The sequence below is a fragment of the Corythoichthys intestinalis genome, chromosome 13 (assembly GCF_030265065.1).
Source record: "Corythoichthys intestinalis isolate RoL2023-P3 chromosome 13, ASM3026506v1, whole genome shotgun sequence".
NCBI lineage: Eukaryota > Metazoa > Chordata > Actinopteri > Syngnathiformes > Syngnathidae > Corythoichthys > Corythoichthys intestinalis.
The window spans coordinates 54,926,248-54,952,503 of NC_080407.1; the positions used below are offsets into that span (position 1 = coordinate 54,926,248).

The 26,256-nt window shown below is 41.0% G+C and overlaps 3 protein-coding genes across 7 annotated transcripts in view; 1 reads left to right on the plus strand and 2 right to left on the minus strand.

The window, feature by feature from the left end:
• The window catches only part of LOC130927939 (retinal guanylyl cyclase 2-like), a 31,704-nt gene extending 11,632 nt beyond the window's left edge, over window positions 1–20,072 (plus strand). Inside the window, exons 17-28 of one of the 4 annotated variants that reach the window (XM_057854088.1) lie at window positions 13–136; window positions 1,705–1,773; window positions 1,833–2,007; window positions 2,072–2,170; window positions 2,241–2,326; window positions 2,549–2,634; window positions 4,785–5,049; window positions 5,152–5,254; window positions 5,324–5,385; window positions 5,482–5,712; window positions 15,592–15,660; window positions 15,750–20,072. In XM_057854088.1, the coding sequence (XP_057710071.1) occupies window positions 13–136; window positions 1,705–1,773; window positions 1,833–2,007; window positions 2,072–2,170; window positions 2,241–2,326; window positions 2,549–2,634; window positions 4,785–4,872 (727 nt within the window). In that variant the 3' untranslated portion in view covers window positions 4,873–5,049; window positions 5,152–5,254; window positions 5,324–5,385; ... (1 more) ...; window positions 15,592–15,660; window positions 15,750–20,072. Of the gene's footprint in view, window positions 1–12; window positions 137–1,704; window positions 1,774–1,832; window positions 2,008–2,071; window positions 2,171–2,240; window positions 2,327–2,548; window positions 2,635–4,784; window positions 5,713–15,591; window positions 15,661–15,749 lie in introns of all 4 variants that reach the window. The other 3 variants (XM_057854086.1, XM_057854087.1, XM_057854089.1) reach the window with 3 other exon arrangements.
• On the minus strand, window positions 7,354–15,850 carry vgf (VGF nerve growth factor inducible). 2 transcript variants are annotated; one of them, XR_009066556.1, is made up of 3 exons: window positions 15,586–15,850; window positions 9,458–13,811; window positions 7,354–9,378 (listed from the first exon to the last, which is right to left on the minus strand). XR_009066556.1 is itself a non-coding variant. In XM_057854090.1 (2 exons), the coding sequence occupies exon 2, from the start codon at window positions 13,778–13,780 to the stop codon at window positions 12,161–12,163; it is 1,620 nt and encodes a 539-aa protein (XP_057710073.1). In that variant the 5' UTR covers window positions 13,781–13,811; window positions 15,586–15,850; the 3' UTR covers window positions 7,354–12,160. The 2 variants fall into 2 exon arrangements, 1 of the variants encoding a protein (XP_057710073.1); XM_057854090.1 differs by having other exon boundaries at window positions 7,354–13,811.
• On the minus strand, window positions 18,677–25,586 carry ap1s1 (adaptor related protein complex 1 subunit sigma 1). Its single transcript, XM_057854095.1, has 5 exons — window positions 25,426–25,586; window positions 23,317–23,495; window positions 23,153–23,261; window positions 22,948–23,085; window positions 18,677–21,111 (listed from the first exon to the last, which is right to left on the minus strand). Exons 1-5 carry the CDS (start codon window positions 25,426–25,428, stop codon window positions 21,064–21,066), a joined length of 477 nt encoding a protein of 158 aa, XP_057710078.1. The 5' UTR covers window positions 25,429–25,586; the 3' UTR covers window positions 18,677–21,063.
• Between the last annotated feature and the right edge of the window lie 670 nt (window positions 25,587–26,256).

Consider the following 26,256-nt stretch of genomic DNA (forward strand, 5'->3'; position numbering starts at 1 on the left):
CGACTGTTTCAGGTCTGTGGCTCAGGCTCTGAAGAAAGGGAAGCCGGTTCGCCCGGAGCATTACTCTGACTGCACTCTTTACTTCAGCGACATCGTGGGATTCACAACCATCTCAGCTCTCAGCGAACCCATCGAGGTACGGATGTCTCCCAGCCATCGTCGCAACACATACAGTGCGGCAAATAAGTATTTAGTCAACCACTTGTCAACATGGGTAAAGCTCAACTATGAGAGACAGAATGTGGGGGAAAAAAAAACAGAAAATCGTTCAAATTGTTTGATTTTTAAAGAATTTATTTGCAAATCATGGTGGAAAATAAGTATATGGTCAATACCAAAAGTTCATCACAATACTTTGTTATGTACCCTTTGTTGGCAATAACTGAGGCCAAACGTTTTCTGGAACTCTTCACAAGCTTTTCACACACTGTTGCTGGTATTTTGGCCCATTCCTCCATGCAGATCTCTAGAGCAGTGATGTTTTGGGGCTGTTGTTGGGCAACATGGACTTTCAACTCCCTCCACAGATTTTCTATAGGGTTGAGATCTGGAGAATGGCTAGGCCACTTCAGGACCTTGAAATGCTTCTTACGAAACCACTCCTTTGTTGCCCTGGCTGTGTGTTTGGGATCATTGTCAAGCTGAAAGACCCAGCCACGTCTCATCTTCAATTTTCACTCAAAATCTCTCGATACATGGCCCCATTCATTCTTTCCTTTACACGGATCAGTCGTCCTGGTCCCTTTGCAGAAAACAGCCCCAAAGCATGATGTTTCCACCCCCATGCTTCACAGTGGGTATGGTGTTCTTCGGATGCAATTCAGAATTCTTTCTCCTCCCAACACGAGAACCTGTGTTTCCACCAAAAAGTTCTATTTTGGTTTCATCTGACCATGACACATTCTCCCAGTCCCCTTCTGGATCATCCAAATGCTCTCTAGCGAACCGCAGACGGGCTTGGACGTGTACTTTCTTCAGCAGGAGGACACATCTAGCAGTGCAGGATTTGAGTCCCTGGCGGCGCATTGTGTTACTGATAGTAACCTTTGTTACTGTGGTCCCAGCTCTCTGTAAGTCATTCACTGGGTCCCCCCGTGTGGTTCTGGGATTTTTGCTCACCGTTCTTGTTTTGATTTTGACGCCACTGGGTGAGATTTTGCCCCAGATCGAGGGAGATTATCAGTGGTCTTGTATGTCTTCCATTTTCTATTAATTGCTCCCAGAGTTAATTTCTTTGCACCAAGCGTTTTATCTATTGCAGATTCACTCTTCTCAGCCTGGTGCAGGTCTACAATTTTGTCTCTGGTGTCCTTCGACAGCTCTTTGGTCTTGGCCATAGTGGAGTTTGGCGTGTGACTGACTGAGATTGTGGACAGGTGTCTTTTATACCGATAATGAGTTAAAACAGGTGCCATTGATACAGGTAACGAGTGGACCCTCGTTAGAGGAAGTTAGACCTCTTTGACAGCCAGAAATCTTGCTTGTTTGTAGGTGACCAAATACTTATTTTTCACTGTAATTTGGAAATCTTTAAAAATCAAACAATGTGATTTTCTGTTTTTTTCCCCCCACATTCTCTCTCATAGTTGAGGTTTACCCATGTTGACAATTACAGGCCACTCTAATCTTTTCAAGTATAACTTGCACCATTGGTGGTTGACTAAATACTGATTTGCCCCACTGTATCTGATGTCGTTTCTTTAGGTGGTTGACCTACTCAATGACCTCTACACCATGTTTGATGCCATCATTGCGTCCCATGACGTCTACAAGGTAAGATTCGTCATCCTCTAGTTTTCCAGTTCCGTACGAGTTCATTGCGTTTGTGCCAGGTGGAAACGATTGGCGACGCCTACATGGTGGCGTCCGGCGTCCCCAACCGGAACGGCCACCGTCACGCGGCCGAGGTAGCCAACATGTCTCTGGATATCCTGCACTCCATCGGAGCCTTCAAGATCAAGCACATGCCGGAAATTAAAGTCAAGATTAGAATCGGACTTCACTCTGGTACGAATCCACTTCCGTTCTGGTCTTGTTTTCAAAAATTCTAGCATTTTGGCTGCGTGTCCAGGTCCAGTTGTGGCCGGCGTCGTGGGTCTCACCATGCCGAGGTACTGCCTCTTCGGAGACACCGTGACCACCGCTTCTCACATGGAAGCCTCGGGACTTCGTACGTGTGACAATCTCATCTGATCCTTCCGATCGTTCGTTGACGCTGAATCCAGTCTATGCCTCTGCAGCGTACAGAATCCACATCAGTCTGTGTACGGTCAAGGTCCTGTCGAGTCTGAAGCTGGGTTACCGCATGGAAACCAGAAAAGCGCAGGTATGCCGGAAATTTTTTTTAAACAGTGACTCAATCACCAGTTACCCAAAATTGACAGGGAGCAAGAGCGTACGTTGGTCTCAACATTGGTAGGGACGATATAACAGCAAAACCTGCATGTACACTTTTTGCTTGGGTTGGGACATTAATAAGACCAAACAGATTGGGTTACGTTGCCAGGAACTCGTTAATAACCCGGGGACTACCTGTATCTGCTTTTAGGTGAAAGGTTCAGAAGACACCTTTTGGCTGGTAGGCCGAGATGGCTTTAATAAACCTCTGCCTGTTCCTCCCGACCTTAAAGGAGGGTAAGTGATGACATTTTGCTTCAAAATAGTGCCGCAACGATTAATCGAGAAACTCGAGTAATTCTATTAGAAAAACGCTTCAAATCAAATTTTGCCGCTTTGAGTATTCGTTTAATTAGAGTGGCGTTATAATGGTTTGTTTTGAAAGTGGTTGCATTAAGTTGTATTGATTTGGGTTGATACACTGCCCTCTAGTGGCAACAGTGAATATAATAATGATAATGAGGGTTGTTCCGATCATGTTTTTTTGCTCCTGATCGTTTTAGTTTGAGTATCTGCCGATCACGATATTTCCCGATCCGATTGCTTTTTTTTTCTCCCGATTCAATTCCAATCATTCTCGATAATTTTTCCCGATCATATACATTTTGGCAATGCATTAAGAAAAAAATGAATAAAACTCGGACGAATATAAACATTCAACATACAGTACATAAGTACTGTATTTGTTTATTATGACAATAAATCCTCAAGATGGCATTTACATTATTAACATTCTTTCTGTGAGAGGGATCCACAGATAGACAGACTTGTAACTTTGTATATTGTGACTAAATCTAGCCATCTAGTGTATTTGTTGAGCTTTCAGTAAATGATACTGTAGCCATGCCCAAATGCATGATGGGAAGTGGAACCATGACTGTGCGTAGTGGTACCAATTGATATATCTTCTCTGCGTTGGGAAATAAAATAGGGTGTTGAGAAAAAGATCAACTACTACCCTTCTTCCCCATATTGTTTCCCACGATATTTCTAATCGTTGGGAGAGGGATTGTAAGGCTTTAGCCAATCAAAAAAAGGGTCCAAAGGCTGCCAAAATTCACTCTATTCATTTTACGCTGCCATTTAGCTCTATATATTGGTAAAACGGCGCCATTATAGATTGAACGCGACAATGCGTGAGTGGGTCGTGCAGCGCATGCATTAATTGCGTTAAATATTTTCACGTGATGAATTATTTTAAAAATTAATTACCGCCGTTAACGCTATAAATTTGATAACTCTACCTTAAGCCTAAACTAAAGACTCTGGATGAGTGTAACACATTAAGAACGACAAGTCTTTCTATCCATGGATCGCTTTAACAGAATGTTAATAATGTTAATGCCATCTTGTTGATTTATTTTTATAATAAACAAATAGTCCTTATGTACCGTATGTTGAATGTATATATCCATCTTGTGTCTTATCTTTCCATTCCAACAATAATTTACAGAAAAATATGGTATAATTTATAGATGGTTTGAATTGCGATTAATTGCGATTAATTACGATTAATTAATTTTTAAGCTGTAATTAACTCGATTAAAAATTTTAATCGTTTGACAGCCCTACTATATATATATATATATATATATATATATATATAAATAAAAAAGCCACGTCCGATATTTTTTTGCCGATTCCGATACTTTGAAAATGACGTGATCGGACCCGATCGATCGGGATCAGGACATCTCTAATGATAACAGTACATTTTATTTCTAGAACGCTTTTCATGCCACTCAAAGACGCTTCACAAAAAAGATGGAAATACCATAGCTTAACAACAAAACAATCGTAAAATTAGATCAAAAGCAGGATAAAAGTAATTAAAAAAATCAAGAGGTCAAGATGGAACATAGCTAAGGATCATGGTGGGTGAGAAAGACTAAATGGGTGTGTTTTGTGTCTGAATTTGAAAAGTGAGAGGGTAGATATGACATTGAACAATTTGTAAAAAAAAAAAAAAAAAAAAAAAAAAAAAAAGTTAGCATTTTATAGCATTTAAGCTAGCGGATTTTTGCCATGCAAATTAGCCAATTGTTGTACTTAGATCGTCATTTAATTTTTAAAACCGTTTGAGGCTAAGCTCAGGTATTTTCATTTTTAAATGAAAGTGCAATTCTGCACAGTGTGAAGACTCACTCGGAAATTTTGTGTTCGCATTTAATGCTCTTTTCCAATTGCAATCTGAGCAAGCCATTGTTTTGTTTTGATCTCCTAAAATTGATTCTGCCACGCATGAAATGTTCCTAATCCGATGACTCGATTACTCCCAACTAACTAGTTGATCGATTAATCGACTGCAAAAATGATCGATAGCTCCATCCCTACTTCAAAATAAGAGAAGAGCACGTCTCTGACGTCACTTGTCATGCACGTTTTAGGGCCAGCAACCATGGAATCAGTCTGGACGAAATCCCGGTTGAGAGGAGACAGAAGTTTCTGGATCGACAGAAGAGGATGAAGAAATAGATCTTGCCAACGGACGCGCTCGCACGCATACACACGCTACCTCGGAGTCTACACTTGAACAATATAGTGTTTGAATCCATATCTGTATGGACATTGTCTTCTCACCATATGTATACCACATGCTGAAAAAAAATATTGAGCAGACCAGCCTTTTTTTTTTCTGTAACAGAAAGCAAGGTAAATATTAAACGCCTTACTAAACATGGTGATTGTTTTTTAAGTGCCATTTTATTCATCGTGTTATAACCTTTAAGCTTACTATTTGTAACCTGTGTTTAGTCATTCGACTGTTGATTCTATGGGCTTGATTCCCTCTGATTTACGCTCATCTGGGATATGTCGGGTCACGAAAGCGGACTTCCTCTTCCGCATTTAATCACGGGTGAGTTCCGCCGGCCTGTCGACGATCGCCGAGATCAGGCGAGCTGTTTATGAAGTGCCGTTTTAGCAGAAGCTGTCAAAAACATGGCTGATTCCTGTTTGACGCCGCGATGCAGCTACCGTGATTATATGGTAAATATCAAGTTTTCTTGTTTGATTAATTGTGAGTTGAGATATTAATTTCAATTTGTCATTGAGATGGCTAACTTTGCCACTTTGACATTGTAGGTTAGGTTTTTTGGTGGACCAAAGACATGGCACATGACAAAACACACCTCAGTGAAGTTGCCCCCCATCAGACGCAAATTTATACAATAATTATTTCAATAATTTGTGCTACGTTCGTGCCGGTTTGTACGAAAATGTTGACAGCACAACCGCCCTCTAGTGGCAACAATGAACAGGACAACTCCTTTAACATGATTGAATCCAGCTGCTCCCTGTAAAGACCAAAATAAGGTATGGTTTGGTTTGAGCTAATGTTTTTTTTTATTTGTTTGTAATTTAGTTACGAGTATATTTAGATGTTTTTCCTGTGGGAATATGTGTTTGAACAATTTGTTAATAGCATTGTTTAAAAAAAAAAAAAAAAGCTTAGCATTTTATAGCATTTAAGCTCACGGACTTTTGCTATGTAAGTTAGCCAATTGTTCTTTTTTTATACCATTTGAGGCTAAACGCAAGTATTTTTATTTTAAATGAAAGTGCAATTATGCATAGTTTGATGAAAGACCCAGGAATTTTATTTTGTATTCACATTTAATGTTTGCCAAAATCCATTTTGCCACATGGCAAAATCCATCTTGCCACGTGACAAAAAAAAATGCCACATGGCAAAATCCATTTTGCCAAATGACAAAAAAAAAAAATGCCACATGGCAAAATCCATTTTGTCACATGACAAAATAAAGCCACATGGCAAAATCCATTTTGCCACATGGCAAAAAAATGCCACATGGCAAGATCCATTTTGCCACGTGACAAAAAAAATGCCACATGGCAAAATCCATCTTGCCACGAGACAAAAAAAAAGCCACATGGCAAAATCCATTTTGTCACATGACAAAATAAAGCCACATGGCAAAATCCATTTTGCCAAATGACAAAAAAAGAAAAAAATGCCACATGGCAAAATCCATTTTGTCGCATGACAAAATAAAGCCACATGGCAAAATCCATTTTGTCGCATGACAAAATAAAGCCACATGGCAAAATCCATTTTGCCACAAGACAAAAAAAAAATGCCACATGGCAAAATCCATTTTGTCACATGACAAAATAAAGCCACGTGGCAAAATCCATTTTGTCACATGACAAAATAAAGCCACGTGGCAAAATCCATTTTGCCAAATGACAAAAAAATAAAACGCCACGTGGCAAAATCCATTTTGTCACATGACAAAATAAAGCCACGTGGCAAAATCCATTTTGTCACATGACAAAATAAAGCCACGTGGCAAAATCCATTTTGTCACATGACAAAATAAAGCCACGTGGCAAAATCCATTTTGCCAAATGAAAAAAAAATAAAACGCCACGTGGCAAAATCCATTTTGTCACATGACAAAATAAAGCCACGTGGCAAAATCCATTTTGTCACATGACAAAATAAAGCCACGTGGCAAAATCCATTTTGCCAAATGACAAAAAAAAATGGCACGTGGCAAAATCCATTTTGTCACATGACAAAATAAAGCCACATGGCAAAATCCATTTTGTCACATGACAAACCACATGGCAAAATCCATTTTACTTTGAATTTTTTTGATGGCGCTGCTCATGGAGACATATATGGCTAAGGTAGGTGTCTGTTTTGGTTTTAGGTCGCTAGCAGCTTTGGGTTTGTAAATATTTGATGATTTTGAAAATAGGCCCCCTACGAATCGGTCCTGTGTCATGTCAATAGGTTATAAAGTCTATGGTGCAATCTTAACAAGCCTTTCTTTTACATCTGCTAAAATGTATCCTGCAACGCATCAAATGTTCCTAATCGGCATTACTCGATTATTCCAACTAACTAGTTGATAGAAAAATCGACTACTTAAATTAATCGATAGCTGCTGCCCTAATCGTGAGCCTTGAATGGCTTAGCGTATCGTATCATGAGATACCCAGAAGTTCCCACTCCTAATCCACGATTGTTTTTATTCTGATAAGCCTGAATTTCCTCATAATAGTAGTGACAACAAACTAGAATAGTCAAGTCAAATCGGAGTGAGAAAAAGGAAAGGAATGGTGCGTGTCTGCAGCTCTGCCCGCAGAGGTGCAGTGATTCATGATGTCACGCGCCGAGGTGACTCATCCAGCAACATCTTCCCCTCCTCGTTGCGGCACTTTGAACACACCAGCGAGCTTCTCTTGATTACAAAAGTAGTCCACTTTATTGTTTTCTGGTAAAAGTAGTCATCCACATGCGTGCACTTGCATGTTTATTAGACAATTACAACAAGGTACATCACTCAAACAAGGATCTCAAGATACAATGTTGTTGCTTCAGTTTTTTTTTTTTTTTTAATTTTCATCGTTGCAATAGATGCAATTTGACATTCACGTGCACTCTGTATGCAAATGGCGTTCTTTTGAACTCTTTCAGTGCCATTGACGATGATAGACGTCCAATGAATGACGCTGCCGACCCTCCCAATTTCAATTTCAACTTGAAGCGTGAAAAATATGGCCCTTACCAAAATGGCCTCAGGGCAGCCATGTTGGTAGGGGCGACGTTCCCATTAATCAATGCATCATGCAGGAAGTGATTCATAACTCACCCCCAAAATCAACAGGAAGTGACAAAAATCAATATACAGTGGTATGAAAAAGTATTTGAACCTTTGTGGAATTTCTCACATTTCTGCATAAAATCACTATCAAATGTTATCTGATCTTTGTCAAAATCACAGATGAAAAATGTGTCTGCTTTAACGAAAACCACCCATTTCATATTTTGATGAGGATAGTATTCAAAGAATGACAGAAGGGGAGGGGTGGGGGGGGTAAGTGATCCCTCTGCCCAAGGAGACTCCAAGAGCAATTTAAACCATTTTTTTCCAAACAATTTGTCAGGTGTGTGCCCAATCACTGATGAGTGGTTTAAAACTGCCCTGCCCACTATAAAACACACACCTGGAAGAAATGTCTTGATGAGAAGCATTGTCTGATGTGCCTCATGGCTCTGTCATAAGAGCTATCTGAAGACCTACGATCAAGAATTGTTTATTTGTATAAAGCTGGAAAAGGATACAAAACCATCTCTAAAAGTCTGGATGTTCATCAATCGGCAGTCAGACTAAGTTGTCTACAGTTTGTCATGTGTCAAAATGGATTTGGCCATGTGGCGAAATTGATTTTGCCATGTGGCTTTATTTTGTCATGTGACAAAATGGATTTTGCCATGTGGCATTTTTTTTCTTTTGTCATGTGGCAGTTTTTTTTGTCAGGTGGCAAAATGGATTTTGCCATGTGGCATTTTTTTTTGTCATGTGGCAAAATTGATTTTGTCATGTGGCAGTTTTTTTGGTCAGGTGGCAAAATGGATTTTGTCATGTGGTAGTTTTTTCTTGTCAGGTGGCAAAATGGATTTGGCCATGTGGCATTTTTTTGGCATGTGGCATAATGGATTTTGCCATGTTGCATTTTTTTTGCTATGTGGCAAAATTGATTTTGCCATGTGGCATTTTTTTTTGTCATGTGGCAGTTTTTTGTTTTTTTTTGTCAGGTGGCAAAATGGATTTTGCCATGTGGCATTTTTTTGTCAGGTGGCAAAATGGATTTGGCCATGTGGCATTTTTTTGCCATGTGTCAATTTTTTTTTTGCCATGTGGCATAACGGATTTTGCCATGTTGCATTTTTTTTGCTATGTGGCAAAATTGATTTTGCCATGTGGCATTTTTTTTTGTCATGTGGCAGTTGTTTTTTTTGTCAGGTGGCCAAATTGATTTTGCCATGTGGTAGTTTTTTTTTTTTTTTTTGTCAGGTGGCAAAATGGATTTTGCCATGTGGCATTTTTTTGTCATTTGTCAAAATGGATTTGGCCATGTGGCATTTTTTTGCCATGTGGGTGTTTTTTTTTTGTCATGTGGCATTTTTAATAAATTTAGTGCAAATAGTTTGGCACTGTGGCTTCTCTCCCAAGGAGTGACTGTCCACCGAAGATGATGCCAAGAGTTCAGAGTTCAAAAGAGCCCTAGCATGTCTGCTAAAGACTTACAGAAATCACTGGCACAGTCCAATATCTCACATCAACTATATGGCCAAGAATGGTGTTCATGGGAGGACTCCACGGAGGAAGCCACTGCTGTCTAAAATAAATCATCGTTGCTTGTTTAGTGTTCGCAAAAGGGCGCTTGGACACTCCACAGAATTTTGGGCAAAATATGTTTTGGGCTGATGAAACCAAAGTTGAATTGTTTGGGGGTAACACACAACGTCATGTGTGCGGGAAAAATGGAACATCAACACCTCATCCCCACCGTGAAGCATGGTGGAGGGAGCATCATGATTTGGGGCTGTTTTGCTGCCTCAGGGCCTGGACAACTTGAATGAATTCAAAAGTTTATCTTGATGTTTTGCAGGAAAACCTAAGGCCATCTGTCAGACAGTTGAAACTAAAAAGCAGCAAGACAATGATCCAAAACACAGAAGTAAATCAATTTCAGAATGGTTCTCAGAAGAAAAAAAATACATGTTCTGGAGTGGCCACATCAAAGTCCAGACTTGAACCCCATTGAGATGCTGTGGCATTACCTAAAGACAGCAATTCGTGCCAGACATCCCAGGAATCTGGCTGAACTACAGCAGTTTTGTAGAGAAGATTGGGCCAAGATTAGTCCTGATCGATGTGCCAAACCGATTTCACGTCTGGTTAAAGTTGTTGCTGCCAAAGCGGGGGCCACAAAATATTAAATGTGATGGTTCACTTACTTATTTTTCCCGTTTCTGTCATTGTTTGCATACTATCCTCATTAAAATATGAAAACCTATGAATGTTTGGGTGGTTTTAGTTGAAGCAGACTATTTTTTTCTTCTGTGTGATTTTGACAAAGATCACATTGATGGGGAATTTTATGCAGAAATGTGAGAATGTCCAAAAGGTTCAGATACTTTTGCATACCACTGTATTGTATATCGTCGAATGATTTCCTGAACCACGTATTGATAATTGTCATGTCGCCATATCGTGAGATAATCGTAAGCCTTGTATCGTGAAGTACCCAGAAGTTCCCGCCCCTACCCTCTTGCACCGTTGACGTCGTTTTAGCGCCATTTCGGTGCAAGACTCGACCAATTTGAGGATGTTGGGAACATTCTCAACCACTTGAAGTTCTGTTCTGAAGCAGTCCATGTGTGCTTACCTTCCAGTAAATGAGAAAAATCATCAAAATGAAAGCTAACGTCACAGTGACCATTAAGGCAGCCGATATGTTTGTAAACAACTTGGATGATTTGCTCGGAAATGTATAGAATTTTGTTTTCTTCAGCAATTTGACTCTTAGCAGAGCTAAGTAGTCCAAGAAAAAAAAACAAAAAATCACATGCACACTTTGGCACTATAGCAACAAGGTAATTGAAGTTGCGTAAAGGGATGAGTCACCGGAGCCATTTTGGAGCTGCCTTGCAGCTCCCGCCGCAATAATACTGTACACTGTCCAGTATGGAATTGTTGTTCCTCGCTCACCAAAGGCAGACTAGATGTGAAATTTTAGGATTTCTTGTGGGCTTTTTAACAGCAAGGCCGAGAACCAAAAGTGGTATTTGCCATGTGGCATTTTTTTTGCAATGTGTTTTTTTTTTTGTAATGTGGCAAAATTGATTCGGCCAAGTGGCATTTTTTTTTTTTTTTTGTCACGTGGCAAAATTGATTCGGCCATGTGGCAATTTTTTTTGCCATGTGGCAAAATGGATTTCGCCAGGTGGCATTTTTTTTGTCATGTGGCAAAATGGATTTGGCAGTCTGGCATTTTTTTGTCATGTAGCAAATGGATTTGGCCATGTGGCATTTTTTTGTAATGTGGCAAAATTGATTTGGCCAAGTGCTTTTTTTTTGTCACGTGGCAAAATGGATTTTGCCATGTGGCATTTTGTTTGCCATGTGGCAAAATTGATTTTGCCCTGTGGCTTTTTTTGTAATGTGGCAAAATTGATTTGGCCAAGTGGATTTTTTTTGGTTTTTTTTTGTCACATGGCAAAATTGATTCGGCCATGTGGCAATTTTTTTTTTTGCCATGTGGTATATTTTTTTTTGTTATGTGGCAAAATGGATTTTGCCAGGTGGCATTTTTTTTGTCATGAGGAAAAATGGATTTGGTCGTCCGGCATTTTTTTGTCATGTAGCAAATGGATTTGGCATTTTTTTGTAATGTGGCAAAATTGATTTGGCCAAGTGGCCTTTTTCTTTTTTGTCACGTGGCAAAATGGATTTTGCCATGTGGCATTTTGTTTGTCATGTGGCAAAATTGATTTAGCCATGTGGCTTTTTTTTGTCATGTGGCAAAATTGATTTGGCCAAGTGGCTTTTTTTTTGTCATGTGGCAGTTTTTTTTGCCATGTATTTTTTTGCCATGTGGCAAAATGGATTTTGCTATGTGACTTTTTTGCCGTGGTATTTTTTTTGCCATGTGGCAAAATGGATTTGGCCAGGTGGCATTTTTTTTTTTTTGTCATGTGGCAGTTTTTTTGTCATGTGCGAAATGGATTTGGCAATGTGGCATTTTTTTTGTCATGTGGGCAAATGGATTTTGCCATGTGGAATTTTTTGCCACAAAATCCATTTTGCCACATGGCAAATTCCACTTTTGGTTCTCGCTGTCTCTCCTTTTTAATGCGCAAATTCAGTCATTCCTCTTTTTGCTGTGTCAGTTCAGAAGCTGAGCATTTCCAGGGAATGTACAAGTAACGCAGTCCTCGGTCCTACGCCCGCGGTCTCTTTGCCAGTAGCTGCTCAATGTATTTCTCCAAGTGAGATTTATTGTCTGTTAAGAGTCCTTTATAAAACTGCTCCTGTGGCAGGCGGAGCCTCTGCGGGTATGGGAGGCGGTATCTGGGGTAGTAGGGTTTGCGCTGGAGGGGAACCGGGGGCTTTCTCAAAAGGGGCTGCACCCAGTTGAGGTAGCGTTGCTTGGGACGGAAGGCGGCGTACGCGCCGTCCCGGGAGCGGGGCAGAAAGGCGTCCGAGGCCACGCCGGCTTTGGGGATGTAGTAGCGGAACGAGGGACGAGGTGGAGGGTAGTAAACTGGGTAGAAGAGGGGCTGCGTGTAGGGGTAGCGACTCCATCCCCAAGGGATGGGTTTCTTCGGCGATTTAAGCCACGAGTATGGTTGCGGTGGAGGATTGCTCCAAAGCTCCTTCGGCGTTTGCTCCTGAAACCAGTTTTTCATGAGATTGAGGGATGGTTGCTTAGAGACAGGTGAGCGGAGCGGAGCGTCGTCAGGTTCCGGGAAACTGGCGTGCGGGCTGGCGTCTTTCTTCTTCTTCTTCTCCACGTCGCTGATGATGTCCACCACGTCGTCGGCGGGCAGGTGGAGCTTGCTGGAGATCTCGATCAGCTTGTCGATCGTCTGAGGGTCGATGTCGTCGTCCTCCCGCTCTTCCTCTGACCTTTTGTCCTCAGCAGCATCCGGAGACGACGGCGCGTACTTGCCTCCGTTTTGCTTGACCATGTAGCGCAGAAGCATGTCCGAGGCGATGTCGGCCAACTTCTCTTCCTCCAGCTTGGCTTGCTGCACCTCCGCCGCCTGCCTCCTCATCTCCTCTTGCTCGGCTTTGGCTCGGGCTTCCTCTTCCTCTGGACTCAAGGGCTCCTCTTCTTCCTCTTGGTCATCGATGTCCCCACCATCTTTCCAGTCATCGAATTTTCCTCTGAACGACGGAACGTTCATGGCCTTCTGTGTCTCCTCTTGCCATTTCAGTTTCTTCTTGGACATGGCCACGTTGTTGCCTTTGTTCAAGGGGATGATGTCATTGAAGCTGCTGTAGCCCCGACTCGTCCTCTGGTCGGGCTCGGAAACCTCCGCTCTTTTCACCGCCGTGTCCAAGCGAGGAAATTCCTTCATCACAGTCTCGAGATTCTTCAGTTCCTCCGGGTTGAGCTGCTCCTCCTCGACGCTTTGCTCGGGCGTTGGTTCCCTCTGGACCTGGAGCGTTTGGCTGGTGGTGCGACTGCTCACCCTTTCGGTCATCTTTTCCTCTTCTTCCTCAGCTTTCTTCCTCTCTTCCTTCCCTTGGGCGGCCATCAGAAGCTCCAACTTCAGTCGCCCGTCTCTGTCCCGTTCCTCACGTTCATCTTCTTCCCTCCTGGTTTCTGGCCGCGTGCGATTGAGGGACCCCAGTAAAAGGGCGGCCAGAGTTTTTGGGTCCACGTCGTCGAAGAGGTCTTCTTTCGACGCGCTTTCGACCGTTCGCTCGTCTCTCCGGAGCTCCGTTCCTGTAGGGACGAGACGCCCGACTTCAGGTGGTGCCGTAGGGTCGGCAGAGGACACCACTATCAAGAGAAGCAGAAGAAGGGCACTTGAAGCGTAGTGGGGTCCCATGAGTGCCACCGATATGCAGGATGGTAAATTCCTGTGGAAAATACAAAATATTTGATTGTATTACTTGCGCTAGCATGCTTAAGTAGAAACTGCAATTTCTGGAGAAATTATTTTCGGTCTTTGCTGTGTGGAGATACAGATCTTAGCCCCGCCCAGGTTGGTTTGGGGACATTTCGGGGACCAATAGAATCGACAAACATGATAGTCAATGGCATTAAACAAGGTAAATGCCAATGAAAATGGGAAATTTGGACGTCCATGGCTGTCACTGGCATCGACTTACATATGCGTCAATGGAATCAAAGTACATTGGCATTAACAGAATTGACATACACGGCTGTCAATGGCATTAAACAAAGTAAATGCCATTGAAAATGAATGGAAAATTTGGACGTCCATGGCCGTCAATGGCATCAACATCCATATGTGTCAATGGAATGCAAGTACATTGGCATCAATAGAATTGACATACATGGCTGTCATTGGCATGTCTAAATTGGCCTTAATGCAATGTTTATGCTATGGAAATGAATGGGAAATTTGGACGTCCATTGCCATCAATGGAATCTGGGACATTTGGGGGGACACGTCCTATTGATATCTGGTCATTTCCTGTTGATTTGGGGACATTTTTTCCCCTTTGAAAATGAGAAATTTGGACGTCCATGGCCGTCAATGGAATCCAAGTACATTGGCATCAATAGAATCGACAAACTTGGCCGTCAATGGCATTAAACAAAGTAAATGCCATTGAAAATGAATGGGAAATTTGGACGTCCATTGCCGTCAATGGCATCAACTTTCATATGCATCAATGGAATCTGGGACATTTGGGGGACACAGATCTTAGCCCCTCCCAGGTTGGTTTGGGAACATTTCGGGGACCAGTAGAATCGACAAACATGATCGTCAATGGCATTAGACAAGGTAAATGCCATTGAAAATGGGAAATTTGGACGTCCATTGCTGTCAATGGCATCAACTTTCATATACGTCAATGGAATCTGGGACATTTGCGGGACACATCCTATTAATATCTGGCAATTTCCTGTTGATTTGTGGACATTTTTGTTTTCCCCATTGAAAATGAGAATTTTAGACGTCGATGGCTGTCAATGGAATCCAAATACATTGGCATCAATAGAATCAACAAGCATGGCCGTCAATGGCATTAAAGTAAATGTCTTTGAAAATGAATGGGAAATTTGGACGTCAATGGCATCGACATCCATATGCGTCAATGGAATCTGGGACGTTTGGGGGACACGTCCTATTAATATCTGGTCATTTCCTGTTGATTTGTGGACATTTTTTCCCCCCATTGAAAATGGGAAATAAGGACTTCCATGGCCGTCAATGGCATCGACTTACATATGCGTAAATGGAATCCAAGTACATTGGCATCAATAGATTCGACATACATGGCTGTCAATGGCATCAATGCACTATAAATTCCATTGGAACTTCCATTAGAAGTGAATGGGGAAATTTTCCTATTGGAAGTGAATGGGAAAGTTTTGATGTCCAAAATTTGGTTAAAAATTGTAGGACAATATATATATATATTTTTTTTATTACAGGCGAACGGAAAATTTTTTAGGGTCGTTCGAAAAATTCCCTGTGTCGCATGAAAATTCTGGTCATCATTATCTGGACCCAGATAATGATTGGACATCAAGCACAGTCAATGGCGACCAAATGACTGCTCTATAAAGGGTTGACAAATAATCCACATTTTCCATGTAAAGTCCTCATATTTGCTGATAAAACAATGTTATCCAAATAATGTCAATAAGTTGACTCACTTGCAGGTGGGCGCCCTGTGTGGGGATTCCAGCCTCCGCTGGTCAGACGTCACAGTCTTCTCGTCACGCTTCCTCGTGAGTGTGCGTCCAAACGTCCGTACCGCTGTGTCTTTTTTTTTTTTTTTTTGACTTAATAAACTCTTGATTTCCTTTTCTCTTTCAAGTTGAGCAGCCTTGACGTCCTGACATGGCAGAGCCGGGATTCCTGGTCTTCCTCCGGTGTGTTTTCAGCACCGCGGACAGCGTCGGGGGTCTCTTATACCCGCCCACTGGGCCCACGTGAGGCATGCGTCAAGCGCCGCCATTGACGTCAGCGGCCATTCAGAAGGAATTTCTGCTCGGCGATCGCGATCCCTCCCCCACCAATCTGCTCGGTGGGCTGCAGTGCTGCTCAATTCACGTGTGGTGAAAGCACGACTACAATTTTACAGAACGGGTATTTACACGGAGCCCCTAAAGGTACATCGACAGAAATCAATTTAAGCAATCTGGTGCGCACCAGAAACAATCTGTATATTTGTATATGTATGAAATAGGGCTGTCAAACCATTAAAATTTTTAATCGAGTTAATAACAGCTTAAAAATTAATTAATCGCAATTAATCGCAATTCAAACCAACTATAAAATATGCCATATTTTTCTGTAAATTATTGTTGGAATGGAAAGATAAGACACAAGATGGATATATACATTCAACATATGGTCCATAAGTACTGTATTTGTTTATTATAACAATAAATCAACAAGATGGCATTAACATTATTATCATTCTGTTAAAGCGATCTTTGGATAGAAAGACTTGTAGTTCTTAAAAGAAAAATGTTAGTACGAGTTATAGAAATTTTATATTAAAACCCCTCTTCATGTTTTCGTTTTCATAAAATTTGTAAAATTTTCAATCAAAAAATAAACTAGTAGCCCACCATTGTTGATGTCAATAATTACTTAAACAATGCTCATGGGTGCTGAAGCCTATAAAATCAGTCGCACCCAAGCGCCAGCAGAGGGTGGCAAAACTCCATAAAACACAACAAGTGAGCGTTTCACTGTACTGTCATTTAAATCTCTCTGAGCGGGGCATCTGCGTTAATTGTGTCAAATATTTTAACGTAATTAAAAAATTAATTAAGGCGATCATTTTGACAGCCCTAGTATGAAAATATACACTGCTGGTCAAAAGTATTGGCACCCCTCAGCGCTTGATTTGTAAATCCTAAGGTGCCGGAACACAAAGTACATATGACAGCGCTGGATGACGAGACGGACACAGGTCCCGGAACATACAGTACGCAGAAAATGGTGCTGAAAACGACACGCAAATGCCCACTTGCCATGCTGTGGGACTTACAATTTCAGATAATATCCATGGTATAAAGGTTATGACAACAATTTATATTTAGGCTATACTCTGCATAGCACAGGAGGTGGGACTTACAGTAATGTACAGTCTAACTTGTCAAACATAAAAAAAAAATTGAGATTACAATCAATAACACAAACCCAAATGTTTGCAAGTTTCATCCCCCCACCCAGTCTTCTCTGGCCCCAAATTTCCCATCGCCTTACAAATTGTGCAGCCCAAACCCGAATTTCCCATACGGGTACTGGCCTGTTGCTCCGGCTGTTGGTGGTCCACCTGGCTGACTGCTGGCCCCCACTCCGGGTGGCGCTGAACCTGACCAGCTGCTGCCACGGTAGCAGCCTCCCTCCCCGGCTTGGCTGGCTGTCCGTATACCTGGCTAGCTGCTGCAGCGCTAGCCTCCTGCTGCACCTGGTCCCACCCGTTAGCATGATCGCGGCAGCTGCCCTCATCGGCGGTTGTTGCTTTTCGGACTCGTTTTGAACCATCTTCCTTCTTATTGAAAATAGTAAATACAACTGTATTTTTGGCATGTCGGAATACCGTTTGATCCTGGCTGCTTGCTCCCCAGATGCCGCAAATTTCCAAAGGTTTATTTCATTTTTCTGTCAGCGGCGTGATTTGTTGCGCCAGCTTTTCAGTGCATCAACAAATCTCCGACTCTTTCAAATGATGTTAAATTTTGATTAACGACATTTGTTCTGTAAATAAATTATATTATTATTTTATTTTATACTGTAATGTCCGTAACAATGCACGGTCCCTTTAAGAGACGCTGGGACTGGACAGCTGTGAGGGAGTAGGAAGCGAGGGGGAGACTGGCTAGAAGCTAAAGTTTGTGGTCGAATGGCCGCTGCTAGTTTTCTTATTGTTGCCAAAATAAAGTGGAGAAACAATTCTTCTCCTTCTGCCTTCTTCAAACTTCTCCATTTTCAGATCTCTCCACAGGTGTCCTATGGGATTCAGGTCTGGACTCATTGTTGGCCTCTTTAGAAGTCTCTAGTGCTTTCTCTCAAACCATTTTCTAGTGTGTTTTGGGTCATTGTCCTGCTGGAAGACCCATGACCTCTAAGGGAAACCCAGCTTTCTCACTCCGGGGCCCGACATGATGCTGCAAAATTTGTTGTTCGTCTTCAGACTTCATAATGCCATGCACACGGTCGAGCAGTCCAGTGCCAGAGGCAGTAAAGCAACCACAAAACATTGGAACCTCCGCCATGGTTGAAGGCCTCGTTTTTTTCCAAAACGTTTTTGGCTTTCTCAGGTAGGTTTTGGCAAACTCCAGCCTGGCTTTTTTTATGTCTATGGGTCCGAAGTGGGGTCATCCTGGGTATAGTACCATAGAGTCCCTTTTCATTCAGACGCCAATGGATAGTACATGTTGACACAGTCGTACCCTCGGACTGCAGGACAGTTTGAACTTGTTTGGATATTAGTCAAGGTTCTTAATCCACCATCTGCATAACATTTTGTTGAAATCTCTCGGCAATTTTTCCTTTCGGTCCACATCTAGGGAAGTTAGCCACGGTGCTGTGGGCTTTACACTTATTGATGACACTGGAACATTCAGGTCTTTGGAGATGGACTTGTAGCTTTGAGATTGCCCATGTTTCCTCACAATTTTTCTTCACAAGTGCTCAGACAGTTCTTTGGTCTTTTTTCCCCCCGCCATGCTTAATGTGGTACACACAAGGACACAGGACAGAGGTTGAGTCAACTTTAATCCATTTTAATTGGCTGCACATGTGATTCGGTTATTGCCACCACCTGTTGTGTTCAACAGGTAAGTAACAGTTGGTGTTAATTACACAAAGAAGCATCACATGATTTTTAAAGGGTGCCAATACTTCTGTCCGGCCCATCTTTTTGATTTTTGTGTAAAATTATTCCCCCATTCTGTGTTTTTTGATTGGTAGTAATATCTTCATTTATTTGGCTTACAATCATTTCTGGGAGAAACTGAGCATTATCTGTTAGAATTGCAGGGGTGCCAATACTTTGGCAAGCAGTGCAAGAATGAAGCCATGCTTACCGTAATCTATTCTTTATCAGACATATGTTAAAGTGCTGCTCTCTTGTGGCAGTTTTGAACCATTGCAGCCAGTCATGATTGAACGTCCAACTGCTAGTTTCTCTTAGTATGTAGTCGAGGTGGGACAAATTATTGAACCATCGTGATATTTTGAATCCTAAAAGGTCATCGATACACTCGTGCCAAGATTCAAGATCTGGTTTTAAAAAGGTGTCAATGTTTAAAAAAAAAAAAAAAAAAAAAGACCTACAAGTTGCTACCCAATATAGTGTGTGTAATATAAATATATACACAATACAGTGGTACCTCTACTTACAGAATTGGTTCTGGAAGTAATTTCTTGACTTGAAAATTCAGTTTTACATTTTCCATGTAAATGCCCTGATCTGTTCCAAGCCCCCCAAAATCCAGACATAATTCTTTTATAATGCATAAAAACATGTAAGAAATAGAAAACTATTTTAGAGGCGACGGTGGTGGAAATCGACATCTTAATTGAATCTCTAAAACCCACCATAAATACTCAATAATGTTGAGTTAATGTTGATTTTGCCAGCCATATGAGATGCTCAACTTTATTAGAATGTTCCTCATCCTATTCTCTAAGAATTATGTTCAATGATTATGATGCCAAAATGTTAGGGTTTGGACAAAATAATGCAAACAACTGTCTATATATTTAATATATATATTATGTGTGTGTGTGAATGAAAACCTATAAATGTTTGGGTGGTTTTAGTTGAAGCACTATTTTCATCTGTGTGATTTTGACAAAGATATCACATTTAAAGGTGATTTTATACAGAAATGTGAGAAATTCTAAAAGGTTCAGATACTTTTTCATACCACTGTATGTATACTTTGTATATATGTAAATTAGGGCTGTCAAACGATTAAAAATTTTAATCGAATTAATTACAGCTTAAAAGTTGTAATTAATTGCAATTCAAACCATCTATAAAACATGCCATATTTTTCTGTAAATTATTGTTGGAATGGAAAGACAATTCACATACGGTACATAGGTTCTGTATTTGTTTATTAATAAATCAACAAGATGGCATTAACATTATTCTCTTAAAGCGATCCATGGATAGAAAGACTTGTAGTTCTTTAACTTGTACTAACATTTATCTTTTTAGAAATTTTATATTAAAACCCCTCTTAATGTTTTCGTTTTATTAAAATTTGTAAAATTTTCAATCAAAAAATAAACTAGTTGCACGCCATTGTTGATGTCAATAATTACACCATGCTCACTCCCCTAACCCATAAAATCATTTGGCCCAAGCGCCAGCAGAGGGTGTCAAACACCAAAAAACACAAGTAACAGGCAGACATTACACTGCTGTCATTTTAATCTGTGATTAATTTAAAAAATTAATTACCGCCAGTTAACGCGATAATTTTGACAGCCCTAATGTAAATATATGTGTAAGTATGTATACATATGTACATCAAAAATCATGAAAAAATTGAAAACATACAAACTTCAGATTAAGATCTTAAACATTTTTTTTGAGGAACTGTACAGTTTGATTCATAATGTTAAACTTCAACTGCACGGTTTGAGATTCAAAACTCGTTGGCAAATCCACCCGTTCCGTAAACTTGACAGAACAATATTACATGGCAAATAAGTCAGAAGGCTTGAGAGAAAAAAAATACCCGAAAAAAGGCCATTTATTGAGTGCAGCAAGATACAAAGCAAAAAGGTAAAAAGCTGAGCTGGCAAAATGCATACAAAGCTCCAGCATTGTGCTCCACTAAAACGTTCCAAAGATTTATAACAACAATTACAACATCAAATTTAAAAGTCATCACGTGGCCCTCCCTCAAAGTCACCTGATTGCTCAGCTATCCGGTTGTGGTCCCAGTTTAGCGACGTCCGATCCATTTCAACTGGGAGATCTGGCGATACGCTGCCGACCTCCCACTTCTAACGGATTGGACGTCTATTGTCTTCAAGGGCAGCCAATAAGTTATGAATACAAACGCATTAAAGGAAGTGTTGTCAATTCTCACGTTTGACCTGACCGGCTGTATGCCGCTGGTAGAAATACAAGTCACACGGAAGGTCTTCCACTACGCCAGGCCCATCTCCTCCAGCACGCTCCTGGGCGACTCGTCTTCCTGCGTCGGGGAGAAGACAAACATAAGCTAGCGGTGTGTAACGTGGGTTAAGATTCCGTATTTTTAGCCGGTACTTGTTTCCCCCGCACTCACTGAATGCACCATGTCACATGATAAGCCACATTCCACTAATTATCCAATCACCAGTCGCCTAGGTACTATATAAGCTGGACTCCTCTCCCTTCAGTCGTGTGGGAGAGAAGCCAAGGAGCAACAGCTCCAGATCAATCTCACTTTTTGAACCAATTGTATTTTTCAAACTTGTTTAAAGGCTGTTTTAAAACTTTTAGAATCAGACCTTTTTATTTGTGATGGCGACCTGGTGAGTCTTGGATTTTCCATCTATTGTTAGCGGATTAGCCACCATGCTAACTTATATGTTCATGTAATTTTTGTGTCTGTTGGTGCTTTATTATTGTATTTTGTTATGTTAGCATCATGATGCTAATGCTAACATGTGACTATTGCATTTTCGTGTCTGTTGGTGCTTTATTATTGTTTTCTGTTAGCATGCTAATGCCAACATGTGAATACTACTGCATTTTCGTGTCTATTGGTGCTTTATTATTGTTTTGTTAGCATATTGCTAATGCTAACATGTGAATACTATTGCATTTTGTGTCAGTGCTTTATTATTGTTTTCTGTTAGCATGCTAATGCTAACATGTGAATACTATTGCATTTTCGTGTCTGTTGGTGCTTTATTGTTTTATGTTAGCATGCTAATGCTAACATGTGAATACGATTGCATTTTCGTGTCTGTTGGTGCTTTCTTTTATGTTAGCATGAGAATGCTAATGCCAATATGTGAATACAATTGCATTTACGTGTCTGTTGGTGCTTTATTATTTTGTGAGCATAATGCTAATTCTAACATGTGAATACAATTGCATTTGTGTTGGTGCTTTGTGTATGTTAGCATAATGCTAATGCTAACATGTGAATACAATTGCATTTACGTGTCTGTTGGTGTTTTGTTTAATGCTAACATGCTAATACTAACATCTGAATACTAATGCATTTTCGTGTCTGTTGGTGCTTTTTTTTATGTTAGCATAATCCTAATGCTAACATGTGAATACAATTGCATTTACGTGTCTGTTGGTGCTTTGTTTTATGTTAGCATGACAATGCTAACATGCTAATACTAACATGTGAATACTATTGCATTTACATGTCTGTTGGTGCTTTATGTTAACATGACAATGCTAATGCTGACATGCTAATACAATTGCATTTTCATGTCTGTTGGTGCTTTATTATTTTTCTGTTAGCATGATAATGCTAACATGTGAATAGTATTTCATTTTTGTAACTTGGTTGGTTCATGCAGCCAGGTGGTCCTGCCCTGCCTTGGGACCACTCCAACAAAAGGATGGCGAGCTAGAACTTGAGCCAGGAGCCTGATGGTCCTTTTTCCTTGTCTTCAACACAAGTCAGGGTCTCGTTTCTCTCCCCGCTACTCGGGTCAAGCACTTCAAATACCCATTCAACTTGTGACTGTTCAAGCAGTGCTAATGGACACTCACCTTGTACCTCCATAAAACTGAAGGCATTCATTCGTATGCTTAACTATTTGTTACTTATGAACGTTGGGCTGGGGAAAGGGAACTGGGTTTTTTTCCTTTTAAATTGTGTGCTCACTTGGATTTTGTAAATATTCCTAAGTGTTGTTTTTTATCACATTTGTTAAATACTTATCATTATTCATTGTCGCTGGCCTCCAATAGCCGAACCAGATCTTCCTGATCTGCCCACTATTTTGTCACCTCAGTGGTGGTCTTAAGAACATGGCTCATACTTGTTACAGGTGCGTTTGCCACCCCATTTGCCCACCTCCTGCAGTATGTCGGCTTGCTCGATGGCTTTCAAGACGCTCTTCTTAGACGTATCCTGGATCTCTCCTCCCATCAGGAACTCATCCAGGATGAAGTAAGCCTTTTCAAAGTTGAAGATGATGTCCAGCTCGCACACCTGAGACATGCAACGGCACTTAATCAGATGGCGCGCGCACGGAAACGCACGTCGACATGGCACTCACGCTGCCGAAATATTTATCCAAGAGTTCCACGAAGCGGTGGATGACTTCCAGCGTGATCAGCTCGTTGTCGTGCTCCTCCACGGCGCAGCAAAAGTACAAGCTAGCGTACCTGCAGTTGCTGTTTTTCAATACAAGAGTTTGCCATTAACAACGGGTCACCATACCTTTTGTAGACAATCTTGAGGTCCCTCCACTCCAGAAAACTGCACATTTTGGGCTTGCGGGCCAGGACGATCTGCATCAGCTCCCTAACCATCTTCTTCTTGTCGCGTTCGGCCGTGGCCGTGTACCACTTCTGCAGCCGCAGCTTGCCCTGCCGACTGAACAGCAGCATGAAGCGCATCTGTGGACCCGTGATAAAGAAATAAACCCAGTGCCTTTGCCGGACATGCAGCCCCATATCATCAAGGACTGAGGGGAATTTTTTTTTTTTCTTTAGGCGGTCATCTTTGTAAATCTCACTGGAACAGCACCAAACAAAAGTTCCAGCATCATCACCTTGTCAAAGCTGTTCCAGTGAGATTTACAAAGATGACTGCTTGAATAAGACGTCAAATTTCTATTGCCACTACAGGTTAACAATAGGGTTGAGATCTGTGCTATTTGCGGGCCTTGACATTGATCGAATGAGTCTTTCTCCAAGGAATCCTTTCACAGGTTTAGCTCTGTGGCATGATGCATTGTCATCTTGGAAAATGACATTTTCAATTGAAGGGATAAGAAAGCTGTCTAAAATTTCAATGTAAACTTGTGCATTCATTGAAGATTTAACCACAGTGCCTTTGCCTGACATGCAGCCCCATATCATCAAGGACTGGGGGAATTTTGAGGTCTTCTTCAGGCAGTCATTTTTATAAATCTCACTGGAACAGCACCAAACAAAAGTTCCAACATCATCACCTTGTCAAGAATCTGCATTGGACAAGGTGTCAGGAGTCAAGAATCTGCCTTGGACAGGGTGATGATGCTGGAACTTTGGTTTGGTGCTGTTCCAGTGAGTTTTACAAAGATGACTGCCCAAACAAAACATCAAAATTTCTTCATTAATTTGGTGCCAACTCTTTGATTGTAGTTGCAAGATAATCCTTGCAGGTCGGAGCCTTGCTGTGGACCATTTTTTTCCATTTCCGCCACAGGTTTTCAATAGGGTTGAGATCTGGGCTATTTGCAGGCCATGACATTGACTGGATGAGTCTTTCTTCAAGGAATGCTGTAACAGTTTTAGGTCTGTGGCAAGATGCATTGTCATCTTGGAAAATGACAAACATATGTTCAATTGAATGGATAAGAAAGCTGTCTAAAATTTCAATGTTGTGCATTTGTTGAAGATTTAACCACAGCCATCGCCCCAGTGCCTTTGTCTGACATGCACCCCCAAATCATCAAGGACAGAGGGAATTTTGGTGTTTTCTTCAAGCAGTCATCTTTGTAAATCTCACTGGAACGGCACCAAACAAAAGTTCCAGCATCATCACCTTGTCAAGAATCTGCATAGCGGACTGATTGAATGTATGTTCATTCGCCCATCCCAGTCTAAATGGATCGGACGTATAGGAACGTCAATGGCAGCCAGTGATTTACCAGACACATTCTCGTGGAACACTCGATGACATCCCTTTAAAATATCACTAAAAGAATACAAAGTACCACAATATATCGCCATATTAATACATTGTTACAGTATGTTGTGATATGCTTAAAACTTCATTACTTACTTTCAGTGGGTGGATGAAGTACTCATTTAACAAAAAAAAAAATATTCAAGTAAATGTACAAAAGTACTTGCTTTAAAATTTACAAGTAAAAAGTATCATTTCCCAGCTTCATATTTGTACTCAAGTACAGTAACAAAGTACTTCGTCAGATTCCACCACTGCTTACTTTAGACTACCACAAAAACATACAATGACGTCAAATCTATAGAATAATTAGCATCTCAAGTGAAGTTTTATTTGTCATCAAACCTGTGACTTTTATTGACACTGACAATTGCCTGGAGCTTTAAGGCCCAGGAAGTAAAGGTTGCTACAATTTAAAATAAACACAACAACAACCTAACAAACTAAAAAGAAAATTCTATCATCACAAAACAAATGATGAAACACTGTCACTACGTATATTAGTAACGATTTTCCAGCTAATGCTAACAGACGCCAGGTGTAGCAAGAGCAGGTAGGAAGCCACTTCCTGATACCTGACACCTTCCTAGCATGAGCATATAAAGGAGACACGTATTGTCGCCTTTCCTCCTCCGATTAAAAAGGACAACTTACCATTTTCTTGGTGTTTTGGGTCGGTACCGCGACGTTTCAGATCTACTTTGCCTCTACAAGGCAATTCACATACACCGGTTAGTATTGGCACTTGTTCATATCTGTCAGTGAGTACACAGGACATGCTACGCGTAACTGTACAGGCAAAAGCATCGTTTGCCTCACTGCGCACGCGCACATTGTTTTCTTTGCCTCGTCATAAGCGGCGGGGAACCGGAGGAAAAGTCAAACGATCGTCACCTGCTGTATGCAACTAGTACTGCAAGTGGTTAAATATTCCACTCCTTATGTGTTAACTATTTCACGCATGAATTATTTCCTACCCTAACTCTTGCTGCCATTGACGGAGCGATACGTCCAATCACCACGCTTTGCATGAAGGATCGCATTTGCGCATGCACGCTTTCTCACGCTTTTTTTTGGTGCAAGAACACGTTTGACGAGCCAGACTATTAAATTTTATTTTGTTTTATGAGCATGTCTCACCACGGGTGTTCACGTCGAAGTGGTTTGTATCACAAAAGATGACGCGGGTTGAATTCTGCTTTAGTCGACTTGTGCTGCAGCGCTATCTGGTGGACATAAGCAGACAGCAAGAAAGTAACTTTTTTTTTTTTTTTTTAAATTGTTTTTAAAAATTGAACAATCTCAAATGTACAAAACAGAACCAAAACAATTTGGCTAAAACATCTTTGAACTTTTTATGACACATTTGAACCAGTGCATGCTATAGAATGCAGAGTGTAAATATGATATATATATTAGGGCTGTCAAATGATTACAATTTTAATCGAGTAAATTACAGCTTAAAAGTTAATTAATCGCAATTCA

Bases quoted from the DNA above. Each gene is read 5' to 3' on its own strand.
- vgf (XM_057854090.1), bottom strand. From the start codon at position 13,780: ATGGGACCCCACTACGCTTCAAGTGCCCTTCTTCTGCTTCTCTTGATA.
- ap1s1 (XM_057854095.1), bottom strand. The intron at 23,262-23,316 runs GTATGGTGACCC...CAGCAACTGCAG, and splicing joins CTCAAGATTGTCTACAAAAG to GTACGCTAGCTTGTACTTTT. The intron at 23,086-23,152 runs GTGAGTGCCATG...TGCATGTCTCAG, and splicing joins TGGATAAATATTTCGGCAGC to GTGTGCGAGCTGGACATCAT.